The sequence below is a fragment of the Triturus cristatus genome, chromosome 9 (assembly GCF_964204655.1).
Source record: "Triturus cristatus chromosome 9, aTriCri1.1, whole genome shotgun sequence".
NCBI classification, from domain to species: Eukaryota; Metazoa; Chordata; class Amphibia; order Caudata; family Salamandridae; genus Triturus; species Triturus cristatus.
In genome coordinates, this window is record NC_140592.1 from 153,285,923 (window position 1) to 153,308,545 (window position 22,623).

General features: G+C 41.8%; 1 protein-coding gene across 1 annotated transcript in view; it reads right to left on the reverse strand.

Annotated features, from left to right (window-relative positions):
- The window catches only part of ACTR8 (actin related protein 8), a 177,176-nt gene that overhangs the window by 137,606 nt on the left and 16,947 nt on the right, over positions 1-22,623 (reverse strand). Inside the window, exons 2-4 of the mRNA XM_085624632.1 lie at positions 19,530-19,700; positions 18,591-18,701; positions 263-367 (exon numbers count right to left, since the gene is read on the reverse strand). Coding sequence (XP_085480758.1) covers positions 263-367; positions 18,591-18,701; positions 19,530-19,700 — 387 coding nt within the window. The remainder of the gene's footprint in view (positions 1-262; positions 368-18,590; positions 18,702-19,529; positions 19,701-22,623) is intronic.

A 22,623-nucleotide genomic window follows, 5' to 3' on the forward strand; every position in this document is an offset into this window, starting at 1 on the left:
TAATATTCTGAAGCGATCTTGTTGCCGGACGCTGAGCAAAAAGCTTCTTGAGCAGACAGTAATTTCTTTATTAAAGATATGACCTGATTACAGCTGTAAAAGTCCACCCCTCGCTTCTACCTCACTCTTGTCCTAACATTCTCCTGGTCATGGCACAACATTCTGTTGATAAGGCGAGGTTTCACAAAGGGCTATCCAGACCAATCACCACATATTCCAACTTGTGTACAGTTCATAATACGAAAAACACTTCAGCACTTACTTCTTCCCCTACAAGAAATGCAGGGTGATGAGAGGTGTTGGTCCATTTCACGCCGGCGCTGTGATCTAAAACAGCAGGACGGATCTGTTTATTGTACGCCCGTGCCTGCAAAGACAACGCAATCTCATATGAATAGAGAAATATAAAAACATATTGACTGAATATTTGAGAACCCAAAAGTGTATTTTCATTGATCGGTGAGCTCGTTGTGCTATACAATGGATGGGCTTTATTAATTCTTGTTTCTAATTTGTGGGTCTGCTATTTGATGTCCTGAATCAATTTTTCATTTGCAGTGGTAGCTGTCCTATTTGTACAAAGTAAAACCTTCTAAGACAGTGATTAGCCTTTTAGGAGAGCTACCATGGTGTGCTGCACTTTGATCCCCAGCTTGCATTGTTTAATATGCAGAGACATGTACACGCAATACATGTCACCTCTATCCTCCCTCCACTACTGTTGGGAGGTATTATATTTTATGATGTTCTTACATGGTTTTGTGGACCCTTGTGCATTTGAAGGAAGCATTTCCAGCCCCAGAGCTCAATGTCATCACAACAAAGAGACCGGAAACAGAAAGTCGATGTCCGACATATATGTCATATTTGCCCAGCGAGAGGCCATGCCAAGATTTTAAAATAATGTTCATCTATTTTAGCAGCACATTTCTTTATATTTCTATGTTTGTTTCTGGGTGTTGTTAGTGGATAAATGTTCTTCTTGAAGGTGGGCACGCTGGTGATTAGGAATGGATGCCTGGCTGGATCTCAGCTTTATATGAATTCAAAAAGTAGTGACAAAGGCACTTCTCGGACTTCATATTACACAAGCGTTTTTTACAGATACTGAAGAGATAAAGTTAGCGCTCCATATTTCTTAAGGAGGGGGAAATATGGTTCATGTACTTCCTCGCCACTCTGCATCCCGTTAGTATGATTAGTATGTCACTCATATTTAATGTATGCTACCTTCTTTTCTGAACGTTGCCCTAAATCTCAATTGCCATCAAGCTGTTTATCCTGCAATGCCGTATCCTAGACACTATTCTTTTGGTTATTCAAATATCCATCAACGCTTAATAGTGATGATGGATTAATATGAATGTCTCCATTCAAAATGAAGCCCCAGGAAAAAGGCAGCAAGAATCGAAATAAACAATATATAAACAAAAAGGGGCTCAATTATTATTATTTTTTTAATTAGCCAACGTAAAGAAAAAGATACATAACGCATTTCAATAGAGCAACCACCCCCCCCCCCCCTCAGTGAGAGAAGAAACTGCGTATAGTTTAGAGAAGAGATAAAAACACAGTAAACCAAGAACCACATACATTTAAGAAGAGAAAGAACAAAATATGAAACACGTGAAAAACCACGAGGCCTAGGAGTCAGATAAAAAAAAAAAAAAAGAGAAAGAAGAGAAGGAAAACCAAGATTTACTTTACACAGCACTTGGGAGGAGAAGCGGGATGAAGTGAAAGTTATCCTGACTGTGCCAGCCAAAAAGTCAATTTTTCCCACACCTCCAGTCCCTTTTTCCGTCCTTTCCTTCCTTTCTTTGCATACACAGCGATTTGTAGATGATACGTAGCGATAAATCTGGCTAGAAAACGATGGGGGCTCTGGGTCAAGCCAGGCAGAGGCCACACAGAGCCGCCAAACAGTCATCGCGATGAAAATTAAACCATCTCTTTTCAACTGAGAGGTCTCGGTCTGCGTTCCTAGCAGAATAATAGTTGGATTCAGTGTTATAGGCTGAGTTGTGACTTCCCTTAAAAATTCCTGTATTCGGTTTAAAGTGATGGAGAGTTTTAAGCATGTGGAGAAAATATGGATAGAGTTGGCCCCATATTCCAAACATCTAGGACATAGGGTACCTTGGCCGGCCCCCCACTTTACAATTTTACTAGGAGTGAGATATAGAAAGAAAATAGTTTTGAAATGTTGCGCCTGTAGTTTGGCTGAGATTAGAATGTTCTGTGAGAGGGCAAGTGAGTTAAAAAAAGTGCTGTTAGAAGTGTCAGTTTTGTTTTGCCATTTATCAGCTATGTTCTGTAAGTCGTCGGGGGTCTGCCTATTTATGATATTATATAATAGGCCAATTCGAGGGATTAATGGCTTACGTAAAGTATTAAGCAGGTCAATTTCCCTAAAACCTGAGGCCCCCCCTGCCTTCCTAGACAAGAAGTCAAATACAGAGAAATATTTGAATGCGTCTTCATTTTTGAGTTTGAATTTAGCCAGTAACTCAGAGAAAGGGACTACCCCTTCACAGGTAACGAGGTCTCCCAATTTCAATATGTCGGCCTTATGCAAGTCTGAGAAGTAAGCCCTGCCGAAGATAGCAGGCAAGCTGCCATTGTTCAGCGTGGGAGTATAGAAGTTAAATCTGCCCAACCCTAAGAATTTGCGGATACTGCGGAAGATTTTAAAAGAGTTTAGTAATGTCTTGAATCTCACCCTTTTATAGTATCCGTAGGTGGTTTCCCGAAGTAGACAGCCCCTGGACTGTTCTTCCAACAGTAGCTGGAAGGGCGTGGGGAGCCCTAATGTCTGCGGGGGTGGAGCCTCTTAACAATTCTGCGCTATATTGTAAAACCGAAGCCCAATAGTAAAGAGTGATGTTAGGAAAAGACCAACCCCCTCGCTCTTTTGGTAGACAGAGCTGCCTTAATGCCCTCCTGGTTTGGGAATAAGACCAGATAAACTGTGTGAATATTTGTTGACATTTTTGCAGGTTAGATTTACTGAATTCCGGAGGTATTGTGCGGAAAAAATATAGGAGTTTGGGAAAGTATGTCATTTTTATGACATTACATCTGCCAACAAGGGTTAAATGTAGGTTGTTGATTTGTCTTAGAGCCTTTTTAGTGTGTGATGCCAAAGGAGCTAGGTTGTCTGTACCAATTTCATCCAGATTTGATGAGATGGAGACTCCCAGATATTTGGCTTTGGAAACCACTCTGTAATCGGTCCATGGTACTTGGCTATTTGTTATTATTTGGGTTTTGATTTGATTCAGGGCATAGCCAGAGAGCCTCCCAAATTTTAGCGCCTCATTTTCAAGAGCCACTATGGTGTTTAAAGGATCAGGTGAAGTGATGGCCAGATCATCGGCGTAAGCCATGATCTTGATACAGCTGCCTTGGAAGTTGACTGGGAGAATCTCATTATTTCTCTCTGTTCGCTTGATGAAAGGGTCCAAATAAAGGGCAAACAGCAGAGGGGAGCGTGGGTAGCCTTGCCTGGTGCCCCGGGAGATCTCAAACTTCCCGGTTAGTGGCCCATTAACTGAGACACAAGCTGTTGGTTTTACATAAAGGGCTTGTACTGCCTGCGTGATCTTTGGCCCGAATCCGATTCTTTGTCAGGAGACCCGATCAAAGGCTTTCTCAGCGTCCAAGAGTGTAAGTGACATCGGGTCTCCAGCAGCCTGTGCGGCGTCAAAAAGAGTAATGGCCCTTCTAACATGCTCAGTTGTTCCTTTTTTCGGGATAAACCCATGCTGCCACTCTGAAACCAAAGATTCAACCACTGAAGAAATTCTGTTAGCTAGCACTTTGGAGAAGATCTTTGAATCACAATTAATGAGAGTTATTGGTCGATACAAACTCATCTCTGTTGGAGATTTATCCTTCTTTGGGAAAACAGCTATTCTGGCCATAGACCAGGATGCTGGTGGTAAAGTCCCATTAAAGATAGAGGTTATTACTTCTATAAGAATTGTCTTAATTTGCGGAGCGAAAGTCTTATAGAACTCTACTGGGATGCCATCCAGCCCAGTAGCTTTCCCATCAGGCAGGCTGTTGAGGGATTCCAGTATCTCGTCCCATGTGGGAGTTATGTCTAACATTTCCCTATCCTCTAAGGAAAGAGATCTGAGGTTGATCTCGCTAAGGTAGTTGGTGGTCTCGTTAGCAATTAGGTCACTGGGACCATGATTCTCCTCTGTATAAAGTTTGGAGTAGAAGTCCTGGAATCCCTTTCGTATGTGATCTGTGTCGTTAGTCTCATCCCCTGATGGGAGTTTAATTGTGCGTATCTCACTACAGGAAACCTGTTGCCTGGTCCTGACAGCCAGATGATGCCCAATATTGTCGCTACACTCGTAATTTTTTTCCCGGGTGCTTGCCCATTTTGAAGCGTTTTTTTCAGCAAAAATTGCCCCAATTTCGGCTCTGACCAGCACTACCTCTTTCTGCACTGTCTCGACATCTTGTCCTGTTTGAATGCAGTGAGTCAATTTGGTTTCGGCCACCCTTAGCTTCCCCTGTAAGCTACTTAACACCGTTTTCTCTTTTTTATTTTTGCGCACTAAGAATCCCAGGGTCTCGCCCCTGATCCCCGCTTTTAAAGCTTCCCAAACTGTCATAAGAGGGGCAGAGCCAACATTAATCTCCCAAAATTCCTCTAGCCATCCTTGCATGTGTGTTTTATACAGCCGGTCCTGTAGTAAAGCTTTTTCAAAACTCCAGGTAGAGGCCTCTCTAACTTTCCCTAAACCTTTAATGTTAATGATAAGGGGATTATGGTCGGACATAAAGCGTGGGGCCATTTCAATAGTGCAATTGTTGATGATTGAAGATGAAAGGAAAAAGTAGTCCAGCCTAACAAGGGTGTGATGCGCAGAAGAAAAAAATCTATACCCTGGCTGGGAGGGGTTCAGTCTTGCCCAACAATCTCTTAGACCATGCATCTGCGCAAGATCTATCAAAGCCTGATATACCAGGGGTTTCCTACCCTTGTATTTCCAGTGGCTAACACTATCCCAATTAGAGGGTAGATGCAAATTCAGATCACCGCAAAGGACAATGGGGGTGGGCCAGTGTGCTAATTCCCCTGAAACCAAGTTAATAACTCCTCGGTCATCTACATTACTCCCGTAAATTGAGCAAAGGGTAAAAGGGGGTTTATTAGAAACATGACACTCAGTAATCACCCATCTGCCTAAAGAATCAGCCTTGACCCGGGGTGAAGAGATAGAAAGTCTTTTCTCAGCCAGTATACCCACCCCCCTGATTTTGGAACCCTGTGTGGTGGCCCCCAAGACTTGGAAACCCAAGGAGTATAATAAGTGCCTCTAGGAGCCCTCGATATGAGTTTCCTGTATACAGTTGATATCCCCTGCCAGAGAACGAAGCCCAAGCGCCACATTCTGCCTTTTTGAGCGATCGTTTAGCCCGCAGATGTTAACAGAGACAATTCTTAAGGAGTTTAGCTTAGCCATTTAAGAAGGAAAAAAAAAAAAGACCAAAGAATAATAACACAACAGACTCCTAACGTCTTGTCCAGTACCATAGCAAGTGTGTCTTAGGTATACATGTGTATGTGCAAGAAAGATTAAAAAGCTTGTGCTTAATTTTTCTGAGCAGAACTCTTCTCTTGAAGTGCCTTTCCCATCCCTCCCCCCCTTTCTTTGAGCAATCAGGCGAAGCCCCGACTGCCAGCCACGCCGGATTAATAAAAACTATAGCTCTAGTTTATCAGTTCGGCCGCGTGCCCCTTTTTCTTGACTGTGCTCAGTGATAAAGTGAAATAGTGTGATAACATAGAAGAATAAAGAAACCACATGACAGAAAATAGAGCGAATATCAAATAAAGTCAAAATAATGCCAAAGTCAAGGTCACGAAGAGTGCGGCTTAGGTCTGGTTTCACTCATTGGACAGAGTGAGCAAATGTTACTTCTTCCTGAATTTCAGTTCCTCCAAATACTCCCCTGCTTTAATCTCGGAGAGAAAAACCTTAGTACTCCCGTTTAAGATTACTTTGAGCCTTGAGGGAACCATAAGATACACTTCCGCACCCAGCTGCTGAAAAGGGGAGATTAGCTGTCTCATTCGCCATCTCCGTTCGACAGTCTGACGGCAAAAGTCTGGTTTAGCAAAGAATGTTACACCATTTGCTCCTTTCTTGGAATTGAAGCGGGCCTGGTCATAGATCATCTGGCTAAGGAGGAAATTTCCGAAGTACACGAGAAATACCCTGGGTTGCCCTCCTGACGTGTTGCCACCGCTGTGTTGTCGCTTTTGATGAAAAGGAAATCGGTGCGCCCTCTGAACTTCATAGTCCCTATCCCATCCCGGATGGTCTGGGAAGGAATCCTTTAGTAATTTAACTATGAAGAGCCTGGGGTCATCCCCCTCCTTCCCCTCCGGGATACCGAGTAGGCGGAGGTTGTTTCGGCGCTGACGGTTTTCCTGCCCCTCCATTTTTATCATCAAATCCATCATACAGGCAGTATTAGACTCCCCCTGCTCTTTGGTGGCCAGAGCGTCAGTTTCCAGATGTTCAGTTTGTGCCTCTACCATCGTAACCCGATCACTGATGTCTGCGCAGGTTTTATTCAAACGCCACAGCCAGCCCTGCAGCTTTTTGGCAGCATTCTTAGCAATACGGTTGTCCGCCCGGACTTCTTCGTGGAACTCCTTGATGGAGGTCAGGATTGAAGCTAGAGAGGGTTCAGAGGTGTCAGCTTGCAGGCTCTTGGTGCTTCCCCATTGAGTAGAGTTTAAATAGTCTTCATCTAGGGGGTATGATACCTGAGAGTCGGAGTAATCCCACTTTAGCTGACTGCGGCGCTTACTTTTGCTGGTGGGCTTTTTATGTAGCTGCACTTTGCCTGTGTTTTGAAGTGAGATCTCACGGTCCCCTTCGCTGGCTTCCTCAGAGCCATCTTCATTGGAAGAATTTGGAGTACTGTCTGACACGGAGTAAAAATCTTCCCCTCCTGCTTCGGGTGTCCAGGGAGTCTGGGAGCCGGGGGGCACCATCAGGTTTTGGATCACTTTGTTGGTCCCTGCTTCACCAGGGTCAGGGATGAGCCGTGGGGCCTCCATACTATTCTCGCCAAGTATATTATCAGGTGCCTGTGCCTGTTGGGTAGGCTGTGACAAAGGAGTTGTAGTGTCTGCGAGTGGGAGTGCTGATACCGGGACTAGGGAGGGCCCATCCTGAACCCCTGTAGGCTCTGTTAATTCAACCAAGTCATTTTCTGGTATAGTGGATGGGGCAACGCAATCCGTTCCACTCCCTGCTTGAGGTGCCCCCGCCTTTACGTTATCTGCTGGCGAGTGATTGATGAAAGAGGATGGGGGTTTCATATTGGGATTTAACATATTTTTTTTGATTCCCAAAAAGATTTTTGCAGGGGAAGGGGGGGTTGAACAGTCTCAGTGCTTTTAGGATCTCTAGGCGGAGCCCCCCCCCCCTGGTTTGCCCCACTGTTTTCCCTGCGTTTTCTTATCCCCACTGACCTCAGTTTTAGGTTTAAAAGCTCCCTCAGTGGCGGAGGCGGCATCTTTAGCAGCTTTGATATCCTTAGAGTCCAAGGCGGCAACAGGAGTCTTTTGCTTGGAGCCTCTTCGGGCCCCCCGAGCACTCATAGTGGTCCTGCTGGATTCAAACAGCTTCGCTCCACAGAGGTCTTTAAGAAGAACAATCCAGAGGTCCCAGAGTTCGTTGACCTCACTAAAGGTTATGAGGGATGCGAGAAAAGCCGGGCATAGGGTCAGATTTGTAAAAAAATGCAGAGCGTCCCGTACTTGTGTCACCAGCTCCTTGCGAGCAGAGAGGGCAGGCGGATTACCCTTTGACCGGCACACGATCACCAGAGCAAAGCCCCCTTCGAAGTAAAGCAGCCTCGGTGCTCGTGTTACAGAGCAGAACTGGCGAACGTGACGATCTGGCATCTCTGAAGGTGGCGCAGGGCAGCTAGCCGAGCATTACGCGTTCGGCGTGAGCAGCCGAGCAGCGTGAGCGCAGGCAGATTCCATCTTGCTCAAGTGTTTTCATGGAAGGGGCTCAAATTTTGAAAGCGGTGATAGGTTCCTAAATCATAACGGTGGTCATTTGGCATTCGGTGGCAACCAAAAGTTCATATGGCATCTGGGGGAGTTGACTGTGCAGCTTGAAAATTGTATCCATAGTAGTATCTTAACACATATGTTTTCGTTACCTTATGTAGTAAATGGGTGGAAATCCTCAACCTTTCTTCAAGCCTATGTTACGACAAGCATGAGAGCTGTGCCCCGAGGCAGGCTCACACAGCGCAGTGAGAGAAATATGGTAGAGAAGCATGGATCACAGGCTTCTTCACTTGGAAAGTTGGATGTCAGGCTGCAGTTTGCTGCACCATCTACTTGAGCTATCGAAGTGCCACATGGATAATTTCCCCACGTGCATTCTTGTTTCCCAATTAATAGTGTGGGGCTGGACGGGTGAAATTCCTTCTAGGTTTTACTTAGTGTTTGCCTTTGAGATCACTACTTCGTAATATGATTTGTGGGTCATGACTTTTTAATGAGGGATAGATTATAGTACTCACTTTACAGTGCTAGACGAGGAAAAAAAATAAAGCTATAAATCTGATTTTTAAATATAGATATTCTGAAACAAGGATTTGGGGTCCAGCTGGGTCATACCCCTATAGAAACAATTTTGGCAAAATGGATGACAGAAAGAAAATAAATCAAGAAAAAGAAAGCCAGTGGTTTAATTCCTATGTACTAAGGAAGAAGAAAATGTACATTTGTTGCATTTTTAAAAGGAAAGAGGAACAAAATCATATTATAGGTGTGTCAGGCATGTTTTTAGTTAGCAACAAAATATACTTGTGCAAAACCTACTGGGGTCCAGCTGGGTCATACCCCTATAGAAACAATTTTGGCAAAATGGATGACAGAAAGAAAATAAATCAAGAAAAAGAAAGCCAGTGGTTTAATTCCTATGTACTAAGGAAGAAGAAAATTTACATTTGTTGCATTTTTAAAAGGAAATAGGAACAAAATCATATTATAGGTGCGTCAGGCATGTTTTTAGTTAGCAACAAAATATACTTGTGCAAAACCTACAAAACACTGGATGGTTTACAGCAATAAACCCAAATGACGACCAAGAAAACAGTGACATCTTTTGTAATAACTTTGTGAGGATTAATCACATTTTTAGCCTTTATGGAGGGAAACGCGTTTTCCTTTATAAAACACCAAAATGGAGACTGCCTATTTCAAAAATTCTTCTATTGTAAAAGTATGTACGTTTATGTGGGAAAACGGCCCCATCTGTTTGGCATATCCCATCAATCTTTAGGACGCTACAGGCACAAAATCATTTAAATTAAACGGGGAATTTAATAAAATTATTTCTTAGTTTCTACAGATGTCAGTCAGGAATCATGCATTCTGGCCTTCCTCGATGGGTCATAAACCCTCTCAGTTGACAGAGTAAAGAATCTTGGTTAAGTTGGCTTCAGGCCAGACAACAAACTGCAACTGGTACAAACAAATGCAAATCTATCTCCCCTATGTTAACACGATTACATTAGCTCCCTGTTATATAAAGGATAATGTTTAAATCCTTATGTCTTGTTATGCAAGGTACTTCATATGCAACCTAAACACTTGTCAAATAAATTCTCAATCTATATATCCAGATGGTGTCTGAGGTCGTAGAAGGAGCATTTGCTGAATGCTTCCAAACTACAGCATGCTACTTTAGGTGTCAGAGCGTTTTCTGTGGCAGTGGCTAGGATATGGAATAATGTTCAGCTAAAACTGCATTTGGAACGTATGTTTTTAAAGTTCAGGAAGTCTTTGAAAACTTGCCTACTCCCTGTGAGCGATTGAGTTTGGTGTCTCTGGTTATGATGTCTTATTTGCCATGGAAGCAGTCATAAATGATTAGCGCCAATCAAATCTATGGGTGTATGTATGCACTTTACAAGTTAGAGACGGGATAACACAATTTAGCATAATTTTTTCCCATCTTCAAACAAACTCAAATGGCCTCTTGATTTCAGTTCATGAGACCATTTTATTGAATCTGGTGCAGATATAAGCATGCAATTAACAGGGATTAGCTAGCTAGATATATTTTAAAGAGCCTGAGCCCCGACTGTGAGCTGTGGACTGACCAGTTCCTTCTGATATTTGGTTATCACTGGAAAGAGGCGAGAATTAGAGAACAGAAAAACTGAATGATGAATTGAAGCAAGGGAAAGGATGAAGGGGTGGAGGAAGTGAGGAAACATTGTGACACTGTATAGATGGCAAAGAAAGAATAACGGAGCAAGGAAATAGGAAAGAAGCCGAGGAAGATGTAATATCAGAAGAAATGGAAGGAAGGACAAGAAGGGAGTAGAGGAAGGAAGGAAAGAAAGATGGAAATTGGCAAGAATGAAGAAAGTGTGTAAGAAGGTGAAGAGAGTATTAGAAAAAGAAAGACAAGAAGAAATTCATGAAGGAGAATAGAGAGGAGGAAAGAAGAGATGTGGCATATTGGCCAAATATTCAACATTTTAGTTTGGGTTATAATCCTAGAATCCCAGAGACCTCGAAAATTCACAGAAATGTTGCTAGACCTTCAGGCCTAGTGAGTTAAATAATCTACTCAATCTAATTATAATGTTCTAAACTGGTTTCAAATTATGCGATTCTGGGCAAATATTTTAATTCACTGAGCCGTCATTTTCTTCTTTATCACACATGAGAGCAAACCTTTAAATATGCAAGTTTAGCATATCTGCTGTACAAAAAAACACTTTTGTTTCATTTACTAGACTAAACGTTTGCTTCATATATAGTACAAATCTAGTTACATGCAGGATACACATAACCATTGACTTGCTTCATAGTCCATTAATCGCATTGTAATCAGGGTGGGGGAAGGTATGTTTCTCAAATCATGTTTAAAAACTCACTTTTAATAAATACATTCCTGAAGTATGAACTGATAGCACACTTATTTGCAATCAGCAGATTTTCCATTGACATGGCCACAACATTTCTCACTGGCATGCGGTTTTACTGATAAAACTATATAGTGTACAAACAATGTTTGGAAATCGAGTTTCTGCAAATATTTGTCATTTGCACATCACAAAGTAAAGTATTTTGATTTGTTTTGCTTCTACTTATAACTTTGCTTGCATCACATTCTGAATTAAGAGAAAAAAAAGTATTTCGTAATTCCTGACATATTTTTAAATACTTGTACTATTAATTTACAAGCTGTTTAAATGTTTTGTTTTAAAAAAAAACTGAAATCTTATAGCCCTTTGTTTCACAATGATTATGAGACAGTGCACTTGACAAACACCTCCAGGATAAGATGAGAAGCAATTAGTACCAAGCATTTGCAATGCAATAGGTCTCGCATTTTTTAGAGTTATAGCTATTAGTATTGTAAATAATGTGTTTTGGTTTGGTGTTGTGGCTGTATGAACAGAGACACAGCTGTAGCACTGCCTAGAGGCCTTAGAATGAGGAATTATTGATGAGGCCAGAGAAACAGCTATAAGTATACCTCTAAGCTAGAAGTATTTAGGCATGCAGCACTTTTATTTATGTTTACAAATTAAGCACCTTTACATTTGATATAAAAGCAAAATGCCCCAAGTGCGCGACCTACTGTGCCCTTTACAAGTAAACGATCCAAACAAAACACGCTGCTTATCCGAAGAATTAGAGGTAGTGCTTCACTGCTCTATTTTTGAGACAATAAATTTACCAGTGTACATAATATTATAAGCAGTTCCTCCAACGAAGGAGTGCTGATCCAACACTGGTGACGAAACTTGAAAGTGCCAAGCTGATCGGTTAAAGCGCTTTGATACTTTTATTTGGGCTGCATTGCAAAAAATAACAAGCATACGGAAAACAGAGGGTGGGAGAGGCAAGCAACACCAGAAGGAAGGAGTGAGGGCACATGGGGGAAAACAGCTGAAGGAGGGAAGGCAAGTGGGGGCAATAATAGGCAGGAGGGTAGGTGGGTGCAAACAACAACATGAACAGCAGGTGGCGGGGGGGCGGGTGAGGGCAATCTACAACATGGGTAAGATATGAAGGATGGAGGTAGGAAGACTTAAGATTGTCTTTGATTTACTTTATTGGACCAATTCCTGATGGTACAAGTTGATTAAACTTGGTCACGTTCATGTAATTTGTGACTTCAATTCAGAATTGTCTACTTTCTAGGTTGGAAAAAGTACCAAATAAGGGAGTAAAGAGGTATCTGGATAGAACCTACCTCCTGTATAACTTTTAATAAACAATGTGATTCTATCCTATCTAAATAAAAACTATCTAGTATTTTTCTTTTTTTATTTAAGTGATGTTAGATGAAGTGTGTTCAGTCATCCGTAGAGGGACGGGAAGACCCCTATGATGAAGCATGACACTATGGGATTCATAGTGTGTGAGAGGTTTTTTAAAACACTTAGTGCTTTTCCATGACATCTCATGGATCACTGAACACACTTCATCTAACATCACTTAAAATAATAAAAAAAGAAAAAAGAAAAATACTAGATAGTTTTTATTTAGAAAGGATACTTTCTAGGTTGGCCAGCACATTTCAATTTTGAACAAGCATTGACAAATCCAACAGATGTGGCTTTGATAAGCTGATGCAATGATTTAAAAAAAAAAAAAAGGTTTTTGCAAGCATGAGTGGCAAAGGGTAACAGACGAAAAAATGATGCCGCCACCGAAATGTGCCAGCCATAAATAGAGTGAGCTAAGCCACTGCTGCTTTAGGCTTAAGAGGTCACACATCTACATTTTGCAAATGTCTGTGTTAGCAAAAAATGTGTCTTCAAGTGACATGCCAGCTGCAGCTCTAGCACAGCATTAAATGTACATGCAGTGCACTGTTCTAGCGAGGTTGTCAAGCTCTACGCTGTGCACTGTTAAAGCACAGCATTGATGAGCTATGCAGTGCTTTGTGCTAGCTCAGCAATTAAGTTCAATGCAGTGCACTCCACTACCAGAGCATTAAAGATGTATGCATGTGATCTTCTATCACAGTGTTAAAGATCGACACGGTGTACAGTAGAAAAGACAAAAATGCTGCTTTATGTAGTGCAGTGTTCTACAGAAGTACTGAAATGATGAGCAGCACACTTTACTAGGGGTGCAATGGCACACTATACAATGCACTGCAGATCTGTGCAGTACATTGCTGATTTGTGCAGTAGACTAGACCCAGGTGGTGAGCACTGACTTTGCAGTGAACTGTAACAATGGAGCTAGCTTTGAGGGCCTATACAATGCATTGTAGTAAGACATTACCAGATATCATTGTGCAGTGTACTAGGACAACATAAGATGTATGCAGTACACTATCCCAGTGGAGTCACTCGTCCCCTAAGTTATTAAATACGAGTAAACTCAATTTTAGGACATTTTGCCTGATGACCGATAACCTGGATATCTATCAGATATGCATTAACTTAAACACCTAAAGTTCGCTTCCTTGCATGTCTGATTTACGTGTGTGTCTGTGATAGTCTAGCTGCGAAAGATGGCACCACATGATTGAACGTGTAAATACCCAGCACAATAAAGCTTTCACTCTGCTGAGACTTCAGCACCTCTTCGTCCATATCTTCTTGCGGAAGAACATTTAATCTGCTTGGCATTCACGGGTGGATAACATCATTGCACCGTAAATCTACACCGCACTGCATGAAACCCCAACGATCCATCAGCCTTTGAAAAACACTTGTATTACAAATCACAAATTGATGTAGCACATTTTTAATACATGATAACTTCGATTTTATGCATGAAACATGATGCTTTAAAGAACTATCACCTCAGAACTAGCACTGTGAAATACATAGGACAAGGGTGAGTGTATACAGTGCACTGCTGCCCTCGTGTGTCTATTCAGGAAAACTACAGAAACAGCGAGTTAAAATGAAATAGAATGTAGAAGGAAACAAGATAAAGGCACGCATGCACGTGCGCGCCCCTGCTCGTGCCCGAGCCAATGCCCCATCACTCCACAAAGTAATACAACAGATCACCTACAGCGCAAGCGCTGTTTAGGATCGACCTAAAAAAGAAAAACTGACAATTGCCCTTTGTCATTGAACAGACGATGAAAGTAAAACATGATTTAAAGTGACTCACGTTCTCAATGAACAAAAACACCTGTTCCTTCCAGCTTTGATTTACAGAATGGATAAGTAGGTGCCGAAAATAGCTCGCCCTGATAAAGACTCATTTGCCAGGCTGTGCCAAAAGAGGGCTCCACATCATTGGACAGTCACTGGACGAGGTCTTCGGGAAGCGGTTGACTTTTGGTGGGAAAGCGCTGTGCAGTGCAGGAATAATTTGAATTTCGGGCCCCAAGATGGTCCTTCACTGGCCTGATACTTTTGGCACTTTCACCTAGTGAATATTTCTACCTCCGGACGTAATCACTTTTTTCGAGCTCAGATTTTTCCAGCGAGGGAAGGCTGTAGGCTTTAGTCGAAGAGGGCTCTCCAAGGCACAACAGGTAGTCAGGAGATCCCGCTGACAAGGTTTTGCTGTTTTGAAAAGGATCAGACCGGAAGTTTCTGCAATCTTTCGCCAAGAGTCAACACGCCACCATCGCATTGGTTGGGCAGGTTGTTCCCTATCCTCTGAAGGACTCTGAAGCCAAAACATTTCTAAGTCCTAATTTCCAGGAAAAGTTAGACACCAGCCAATTATCTAGGACCTTGGAGACAACACTTGGGGGTCAAGACTCACTCCATCAGAGGTCATACGTAGGGTTCAGGGCAGGTCCAGTTGGAACTGATCAGCTAGGCAGTTGCAGCTTGTTGTGTCCCTGCTGCTTAAACAGGAGGTCAGCCTTATGACCCTTGGAGTCCACGTATTTGTCCTGGTACAAGGAGGAGAGCAGAAAAGTCTTCTGGACTTGTCTCAGGTCACAGACAGCAGGTTCAGTCCTCTTCTGTTATTCCACAGGTCCAGAAACTGTTCTGAGAAAGGCACTGTGCATACCAGATTGATACTAGACACCAGCCTCTGCGTTGGGGAAAACTCCTGGCCACTCACTAACCAATGGGGTAAACGTTCCTAGGAGTGACTCAACACACTTTATACCATTTCCTATCTGCCCGTACTGCAAACGATCCCACAGTGCCCCTCTATACCTAAAACCAAGATGGTACAACATTTTCTCCCGTTGCAGAGCTCCTGTGCTGGCACTACAAGTGTGGCCAGGGTAAAAAGCAACCCTTTGTCTGTGGCCCTCTAAACCAGTTCTGGGGCAGCTCCTATTTCACTGGGATTTGTGCCTGGCAGAACAAAGAAGGGCCCTGCCCAGGTGTCAGCTAACATCTGCTTGTGACAGGGTAAGAGCCTCTTTGAAGTTAGTCAAGTTCCTGGGCACAGCTCAGATGTTGATCCGGCCAAAGAAACCAGAAACACCTCCTCACACCCAAGAATTTGTCCTGCTCTGGTAACAGTTTTCATACTTTATCAAGAGGACTATTCATCTGCCAGGTGACAGCTGAAATTCATGCAAATGAGCCTCTATAGGCTTTAGGCAAGGAAAAAGTAACTTTTGCAAAAGTACCCGTCACCAAAATATTAAATTACAATTATGACTACGCCAGTCAATTAGGATTGTAATAAATTGTTTAAGAAGTCCAAAAATGAACTTCGCAGATGTTTCATAGCTAGAGATAACATTATTCAATTTAATAGTGCATCCTAATGCTTTTGTATCGAACAGCCAACCCTGCTCCAGCAAAAATAGCTTTTGGGGCCTTTTCACTGTAAAGACATGTTTAACAATAAACGTTGTATATGTCCTTCTGGTAAATACCATGCACCCTGCCTTATGGGCAGTAGGCCTATATAGGGGTCACTTGTTAATATTTCAAAGGAAAGTTTCAGCCTGTCAAAAGGGGTTATTTTGACAGGCTGAATTCACAGTTTTAAACTGCATAGTTAGCTTACAGAGGGTAGGCTTGCAGTCCTATGTGCATTGTTACTGCTGTGAGTGCCACAATGGGTGCTGCAGCTCACTGTTGAAATTTAACTTGCAGGTCCTGGGTACACTGTGTACCATACACTAGGAAATTAAAGGAAAGTTAAATATGCCAATTAAGAATTTTCCATTTTCATCATGTTGAAAGGGAGAGCAGAGGCACTTAATCCCTAGATAGCATGGGTAAAGTACAGAGTTATACAGCCAGCCACATCAGACAAGGCAAAAAAATAGGGGTTGCCATACACAAATGGTCATTTTCAATAAGGGAAGTATGCCCAGGAAAATATATTCAGCCACGAGAAAGGGATTAAAAGAAACAAAATCAGGTTTGCATATTTCTGCAACGTTCACTATGATGGACAATCTGCCAGAGAGTATTTTGGGAATTCGATGATTTGCAAAATCTTCCAAAGTTTAGACTATTTGGTTGTCGTGAATCAGCAAAATGTGCAAATCTGGGCTTATTACATAGTGATGCCTGTAATTTGTATGTTTACACAGCATTTTAGCTATTGCTGGATTATTGTTGGGTAGACACACTTCAAGCAGGCAGGTCATTTGTAGAAAGATGCATTTAAGAAAGCTTTCCTTGCATCTAGCCAGCTAGGGCACCAATATCCAAATAAATGTGACAAGAGTTTATAACAAAAACATTCCAATGCATAAGATACAGTTATATGCAAGTACGTTAAAACACCACTCTCCATTTTCATTATTTATTTTAGAAATTTACTTTTTTATTCCTCCTCCTAATCCAACACCATGTGTGATAGCGGTCTTAACCACTCTCAAACGCCCCGTGAAATCTGACAATCACCTAGCAACTCTCTGTGGGTTAGTCATACTCCCGTATATCTTCTCCTACACCTTTCTTTTGGTGAGTTTTTCTGTTGTGTATCATGAACTGGCTCCTGCACACTAGCCACATGATCAACACACACTTATCCAGTTATACGAAAACCAAGCGAGTGACCAGGCATGTGACCTTTTGGGCCAGGCTCCCAACACACATCTGGACAAATGGATTTTACCCCATTACCACACAAGGAATAGCAGGATATGAACACATATTTCTTCAACAGCATGCTTGACATCGAGCCCATTCACAAGTCAATGTCAACTCGATGCAATCCTTCAAAAATGGGTAACCTATTCTATTAGCCCACGGAACTGATGTTAGATAGTTTACACAGTGGTTTAGGACTTCAGAAACTACTGCATTTCATGAGGACACAACACCAAGCTATACTCTGTTGCTGCCATCAGCAGCATTAATACCCTTATTTTCCATAAATATATTTTGGAAAAACATCAACATTACTTTAGCGGTTACCTTATTTACAAACCTGAGCTTTAACTACCTTGATCAATAATCAACCACCATGAAGATAAACCTCCCAATCTCGTTGTAAACTGAAAGATGTCACTCGAGACAATTTGGTGAGAAAAGTGAAGCCTTAGAATGTGTGTGAAAGTGTTCTGTTACTTTCTAGATTGTACATGTTCAGAAAGGCCCTACATGTCAGGAGTGAGCATAAACAGAGGAGGCATGACTCTCTTCGATAGACTGTAGGAATTGTGAACATCCAGTGCATGCAACAAGGTATCTTCTGTATACATGGAGGCGATACAGCCCTTTTGTAAACTGAACACTTAGTAAGAGGATTTTCCCCTCTATTTCCTAATTTCATTTTCAGGAAGATCACTTTTTTTTGCCCCATGGCTCATCCCCAAGTAGAAGACTATCAGGGGGAGACAACGATATCAGTCATCCGTAAGCCTGAGACAAAACCACTTTCTTCCTAGACTGTAACGCACAGTAATGACCGTAAAAAAACTGGCAAGATTAGAGGAAGAAACAAGACCACCATAAGGCTCAGGGCACCCTGTATAGTTCTACACAAAGGAGAGAGGGTTGAGTATTATGGGGGTTGTACATCCAATACTTAATGAGGTTCATGAGTTTCTTCGAGGTACTACTGCACAGCCGTGGAACTGGAGCGCCTTCTTTAAAGGACCTGTACACAGACTAGTTATCATCTAAATCTACATGTCACCAGATAGCCAGCATTTAGTGTAGGGTAATGGCTGCAAATAGGAGCGATGTAAACATAACTGTATAAAAGCAAATAGAGAGAAAACTGAAGAAAAATTCCATACAGTGTCAGTTACACTCATGATAGACAGTTCTAGAGGTGCTTTATTCAGGCAATTCCTAAAGATACTGGAATTACTTCCAGAAAGTTTCAACTGACACCCACTACAATCCTAGAAGAACTAAAGTCACTCTAGGTTACCAAAATATCCCCATGACAACCAGCAGAGAATTGATCATTGCATTTCATGAAAATGTCATACTAACTATTACAGATCACTTTAAAGGTACTGGAGAATTTCCTTGAAAATGTTAGTATCACCCATAAAGGCTTGAATAACGCTGGAAGCATTCCTTGGCATCTGTAAACAAGGTCAATGATTAGTGCTAGTGACATTAGAGACATAACCTACCTCACAAATGACAAAACACAAATAGACATCAACATACAAGTAGTTTACCTGATCTGGAGACACTGGGATGCGCCTGGTGCCATTTGACATCTTTTTGGACCAGATTGCCTGGTCTACCATTTTCAGCCCATTCTGCCTTTGTTCATTACTCTCTGGCTTCTGCAAATAAATTATGCACAATAATGAAAAATGATGGGCAAATTACAAACGATGTACAGAAATATTCAAGGGATATATATCTAAGTAAGCAATAATTGTTCAACTATCTTCCCTTCTAAAGCCACTAAGAATGTAATTGCACAATCATTACATTAATGGAAGGGTTGAGCGAGACTGTGTAAGGCACTTTATACAGTGTAACACGCTGAGGTAAGTAGTCTAATTGAATTTTAGTAAGGGGTTAAATGCATCAGAGAACAGAAAACTAACAAGTCCCCATGTAATGTAAGCGCACAAGGTGCAATGGAAGAGAGAGACATGAAAGAAAGGCAGTGCATGTTTCGGACATGCAAGCATGCATGCATGCACAAAAACAAACCTGATTCAGTTGATGGAAATGAACTAATATGTGTTACAATCTGAAGGATGGAAAGCTGAAACTTTATAGAAATGTGTGTTACTGAAACCAATCATACAATGGAAAATACACTCACAGTCCTCATATGTACAAATACGTAATGTTCAAGACAAAACAACACACCGTCCTTTTTAGGAAAAGTGATGGTATTGAGAAGGTCAAAGTTGTTAGGGATCTATTAACAACTAACACTGGCCCACCAATGTCCCATACAGTATGCCTTTCTTACTAAAGAAAGTAAATAAATATTTCCATTCCCAGCTCTGGTACTTTGCCTATTTATAAACAAAAACGTATTATTAAATTACATTGAACAGAAGGACTCAATGCTAAACGTGACCCCTTTCTTTTTATATTAATAATAGCTTATTTTTCATGCTTTCCAATGAACTGGTTCTAAATTCACATACATTTAGTCCATCTCTTAGGAGCCATTTGTCCCTGTACGTAGGCTGCCCCTGCTGCTTGTGTCTTCTTGCAATGACATGAGGAATATTTACAGGAAGCGTGTCTGTCGCCCTTCCAATTCTGAGAGTAGTAGACCCAGGGTGGATTACAATGATGAAGTTACTCTGTATTTGCTGGAAGCATAAATAAAAAGTACATACATTATTAATATCAGAGACAATGGTAAACCTGAACAAAAGCTACAGCAGTGAAAATGTGTACAAGACAACACTTGCAATGCATGGAGCTGGTTAATACCAGCTTTAACAATATAATTGACATGCTTTCTACTTTATTATTACAGAACATGAAAAAGAATCACAATACTTGCTTTACAGTGGACTGCCACAAAGCCTGGCTCTTGGATCACTAGGACTCACTTTATTTTTTAAGAACTAAAGCACCCTTACTGAGCATCACTTCTGCATACTTTAACCAGTACCTGTCCTCAAGCCATTAAACCAAAGAAGGAATATGAAACAAGCATTTGCAATGCAATAGGTCTCGCACTTACGCAAGTTTGAGCTCTTGGCATTGTATATGAAAATGCCTCTTATTTATTTTTGGTATTTAAAACATAAATAAAAGCATTGCCATTTACAATGCTAAAAGCTTAAACTCTCGCAAATGTGATACATATTGCTTTGCAAATGCTTGTTTTAGAAAGCTGCGTTGTAATTGGCTAAAAACGTAATGCTGCCTTTAGGCTATTCTATCAGTTCAGTCTGTTTTAAATGTATTCACACCTTGTGCTTCAAGAAAGAAAGATGTGCCAAGCAGTGTGGCGTGGTGTGAAATGTTGCAATTGTTTCTTAAATGTACTTCTGTTAGAGACTGCGGCAGCACACTTAAAAGTTGGGATATAAGGATGTAGGGTATAACAAAGCTGCATTTTCCTTTGTCGTGACCCGTGGCTTAATGTGTGAGCAGTAACTGAGCCAGTGTACAACTGTTGACTGTTATCAGTTCCTCCCTGCCCCAAGAAGTCTGGCGTGGTGTCAAAAGTTCCAATTGTTTAGCCTGTGGCAGCATAATAAAAGACATGTGGCCTGGCACTTAAGATTGCTATCTCCTTGAGAAGTTGCTGTTCTGTCCCATAGGAGCAGGGAAAAGACCATTCCATGTAGGCAGAAGGAAAACGGAAGGTTTATAAGGAGGTGCATTTTCGTATGGTACCGTATGAAAAAAATGTGTAGATTTCTGTTATCAGAATTAAGTGTTTATAATTTGGAATAAATGAAAGCATTTTTTGTAGATGTTTTCCTATATGTTAGACGAGGCAGGGTAGCCATGTGTTAGGTGTGGCCAGAGTCACACTGATTTATGGTGGGGCTCCCATTCACCAAACTTTAAAGTTTTTAATCCACTATAGAAATATTGTACAAAGAAAATTGTATATTTCTTAGTATATTTATGTAACGTTTATGTTGTACAGTGGCATGCAGGTTTCTAACAACGCGCCTTTATTAAAACCTTTTTTTGTCATTTCAATTTTGACAGTTGTTCCCTCTTACTTCTATGTATCACACCATATCCGTTGCTTCTGGCCCCCTGCGTGTGGGAGCAGTGAAATATGAAGCGCTGTAAGCCAAAGCAGAATTTTAAATGTGACCTTATTAACCTCGCAGGCTCCTTAAGTATATGCAGCACGGACACCGCTGAGGGGAAACAGCAATCAAGGAGGATGGTTCTGTCTGGCTTCTGCCCTAGTGGCGCCTCTGGTCTGTTTCCTGCTGACACTTGTTAATTTAGCATTTCTAATGTAATTGCAAAGAAGCCCGCTGTCTGCATGCTTGAACCACAGTTACTATTTCCCATATCTCTAGTGTCAAGAAGGCAATATTTACTTCATTTTAATGTACTTGCTTTCGGCCTTGATTCCTTTATATGTATAACTGTAGTATACTTCGATCACACTACAAAAGGATGCAACAAGGATACTGTAAAGAAAGTTTATATTTGCCTGTGGAACATTCCTGTGGTATGGTGAGCCAGTGAGAGTGAGTCAATGAGTGAGTGAGAGTGAGTCAGTGAGAGTGAGTCAGTGAGAGTGAGTCAGTGAGAGTGAGTCAGTGAGAGTGAGTCAGTGAGAGTGAGTCAGTGAGAGTGAGTCAGTGAGAGTGAGTCAGTGAGAGTGAGTCAGTGAGAGTGAGTCAGTGAGAGTGAGTCAATTAGTGAGTCAGTGAGAGTGAGTCAGTGAGAGTGAGTCAATTAGTGAGTCAGTGAGAGTGAGTCAGTGAGAGTGAGTCAATTAGTGAGTCAGTGAGAGTGAGTCAGTGAGAGTGAGTCAGTGAGAGTGAGTCAATTAGTGAGTCAGTGAGAGTGAGTCAGTGAGAGTGAGTCAATTAGTGAGTCAGTGAGAGTGAGTCAGTGAGAGTGAGTCAATTAGTGAGAGTGAGTCAGTGAGAGAGTCAATTAGTGAGTCAATTAGTGAGTGAGTCAGTGAGAGTGAGTCAGTTAGTGAGTCAATTAGCGAGTGAGTCAGTGAGAGTGAGTCAATTAGTGAGTCAGTGAGAGTGAGTCAATTAGTGAGTCAGTGAGTCAATTAGTGAGAGTGAGTCAGTGAGAGTGAGTCAATTAGTGAGTCTGTGAGAGTGAGTCTGTGAGAGTGAGTCTGTGAGAGTGAGTCTGTGAGAGTGAGTCAATTAGTGAGTCAGTGCGAGTGAGTCAATTAGTGAGTCAGTGAGTCAATTAGTGAGAGTGAGTCAGTGAGAGTGAGTCAATTAGTGAGTCTGTGAGAGTGAGTCTGTGAGAGTGAGCCAGTGAGAGTGAGCCAGTGAGAGTGAGCCAGTGAGAGTGAGCCAGTGAGAGTGAGCCAGTGAGAGTGAGCCAGTGAGAGTGAGCCTGTGAGAGTGAGCCTGTGAGAGTGAGCCTGTGAGAGTGAGCCTGTGAGAGTGAGCCTGTGAGAGTGAGCCTGTGAGAGTGAGTCAATTAGTGAGAGAGTGAGTCAATTAGTGAGAGAGTGACTGAGTGAGTCAATTAGTGAGAGAGTGACTGAGTGAGTCAATTAGTGAGAGAGTGACTGAGTGAGTCAATTAGTGAGAGAGTCAGTGAGTG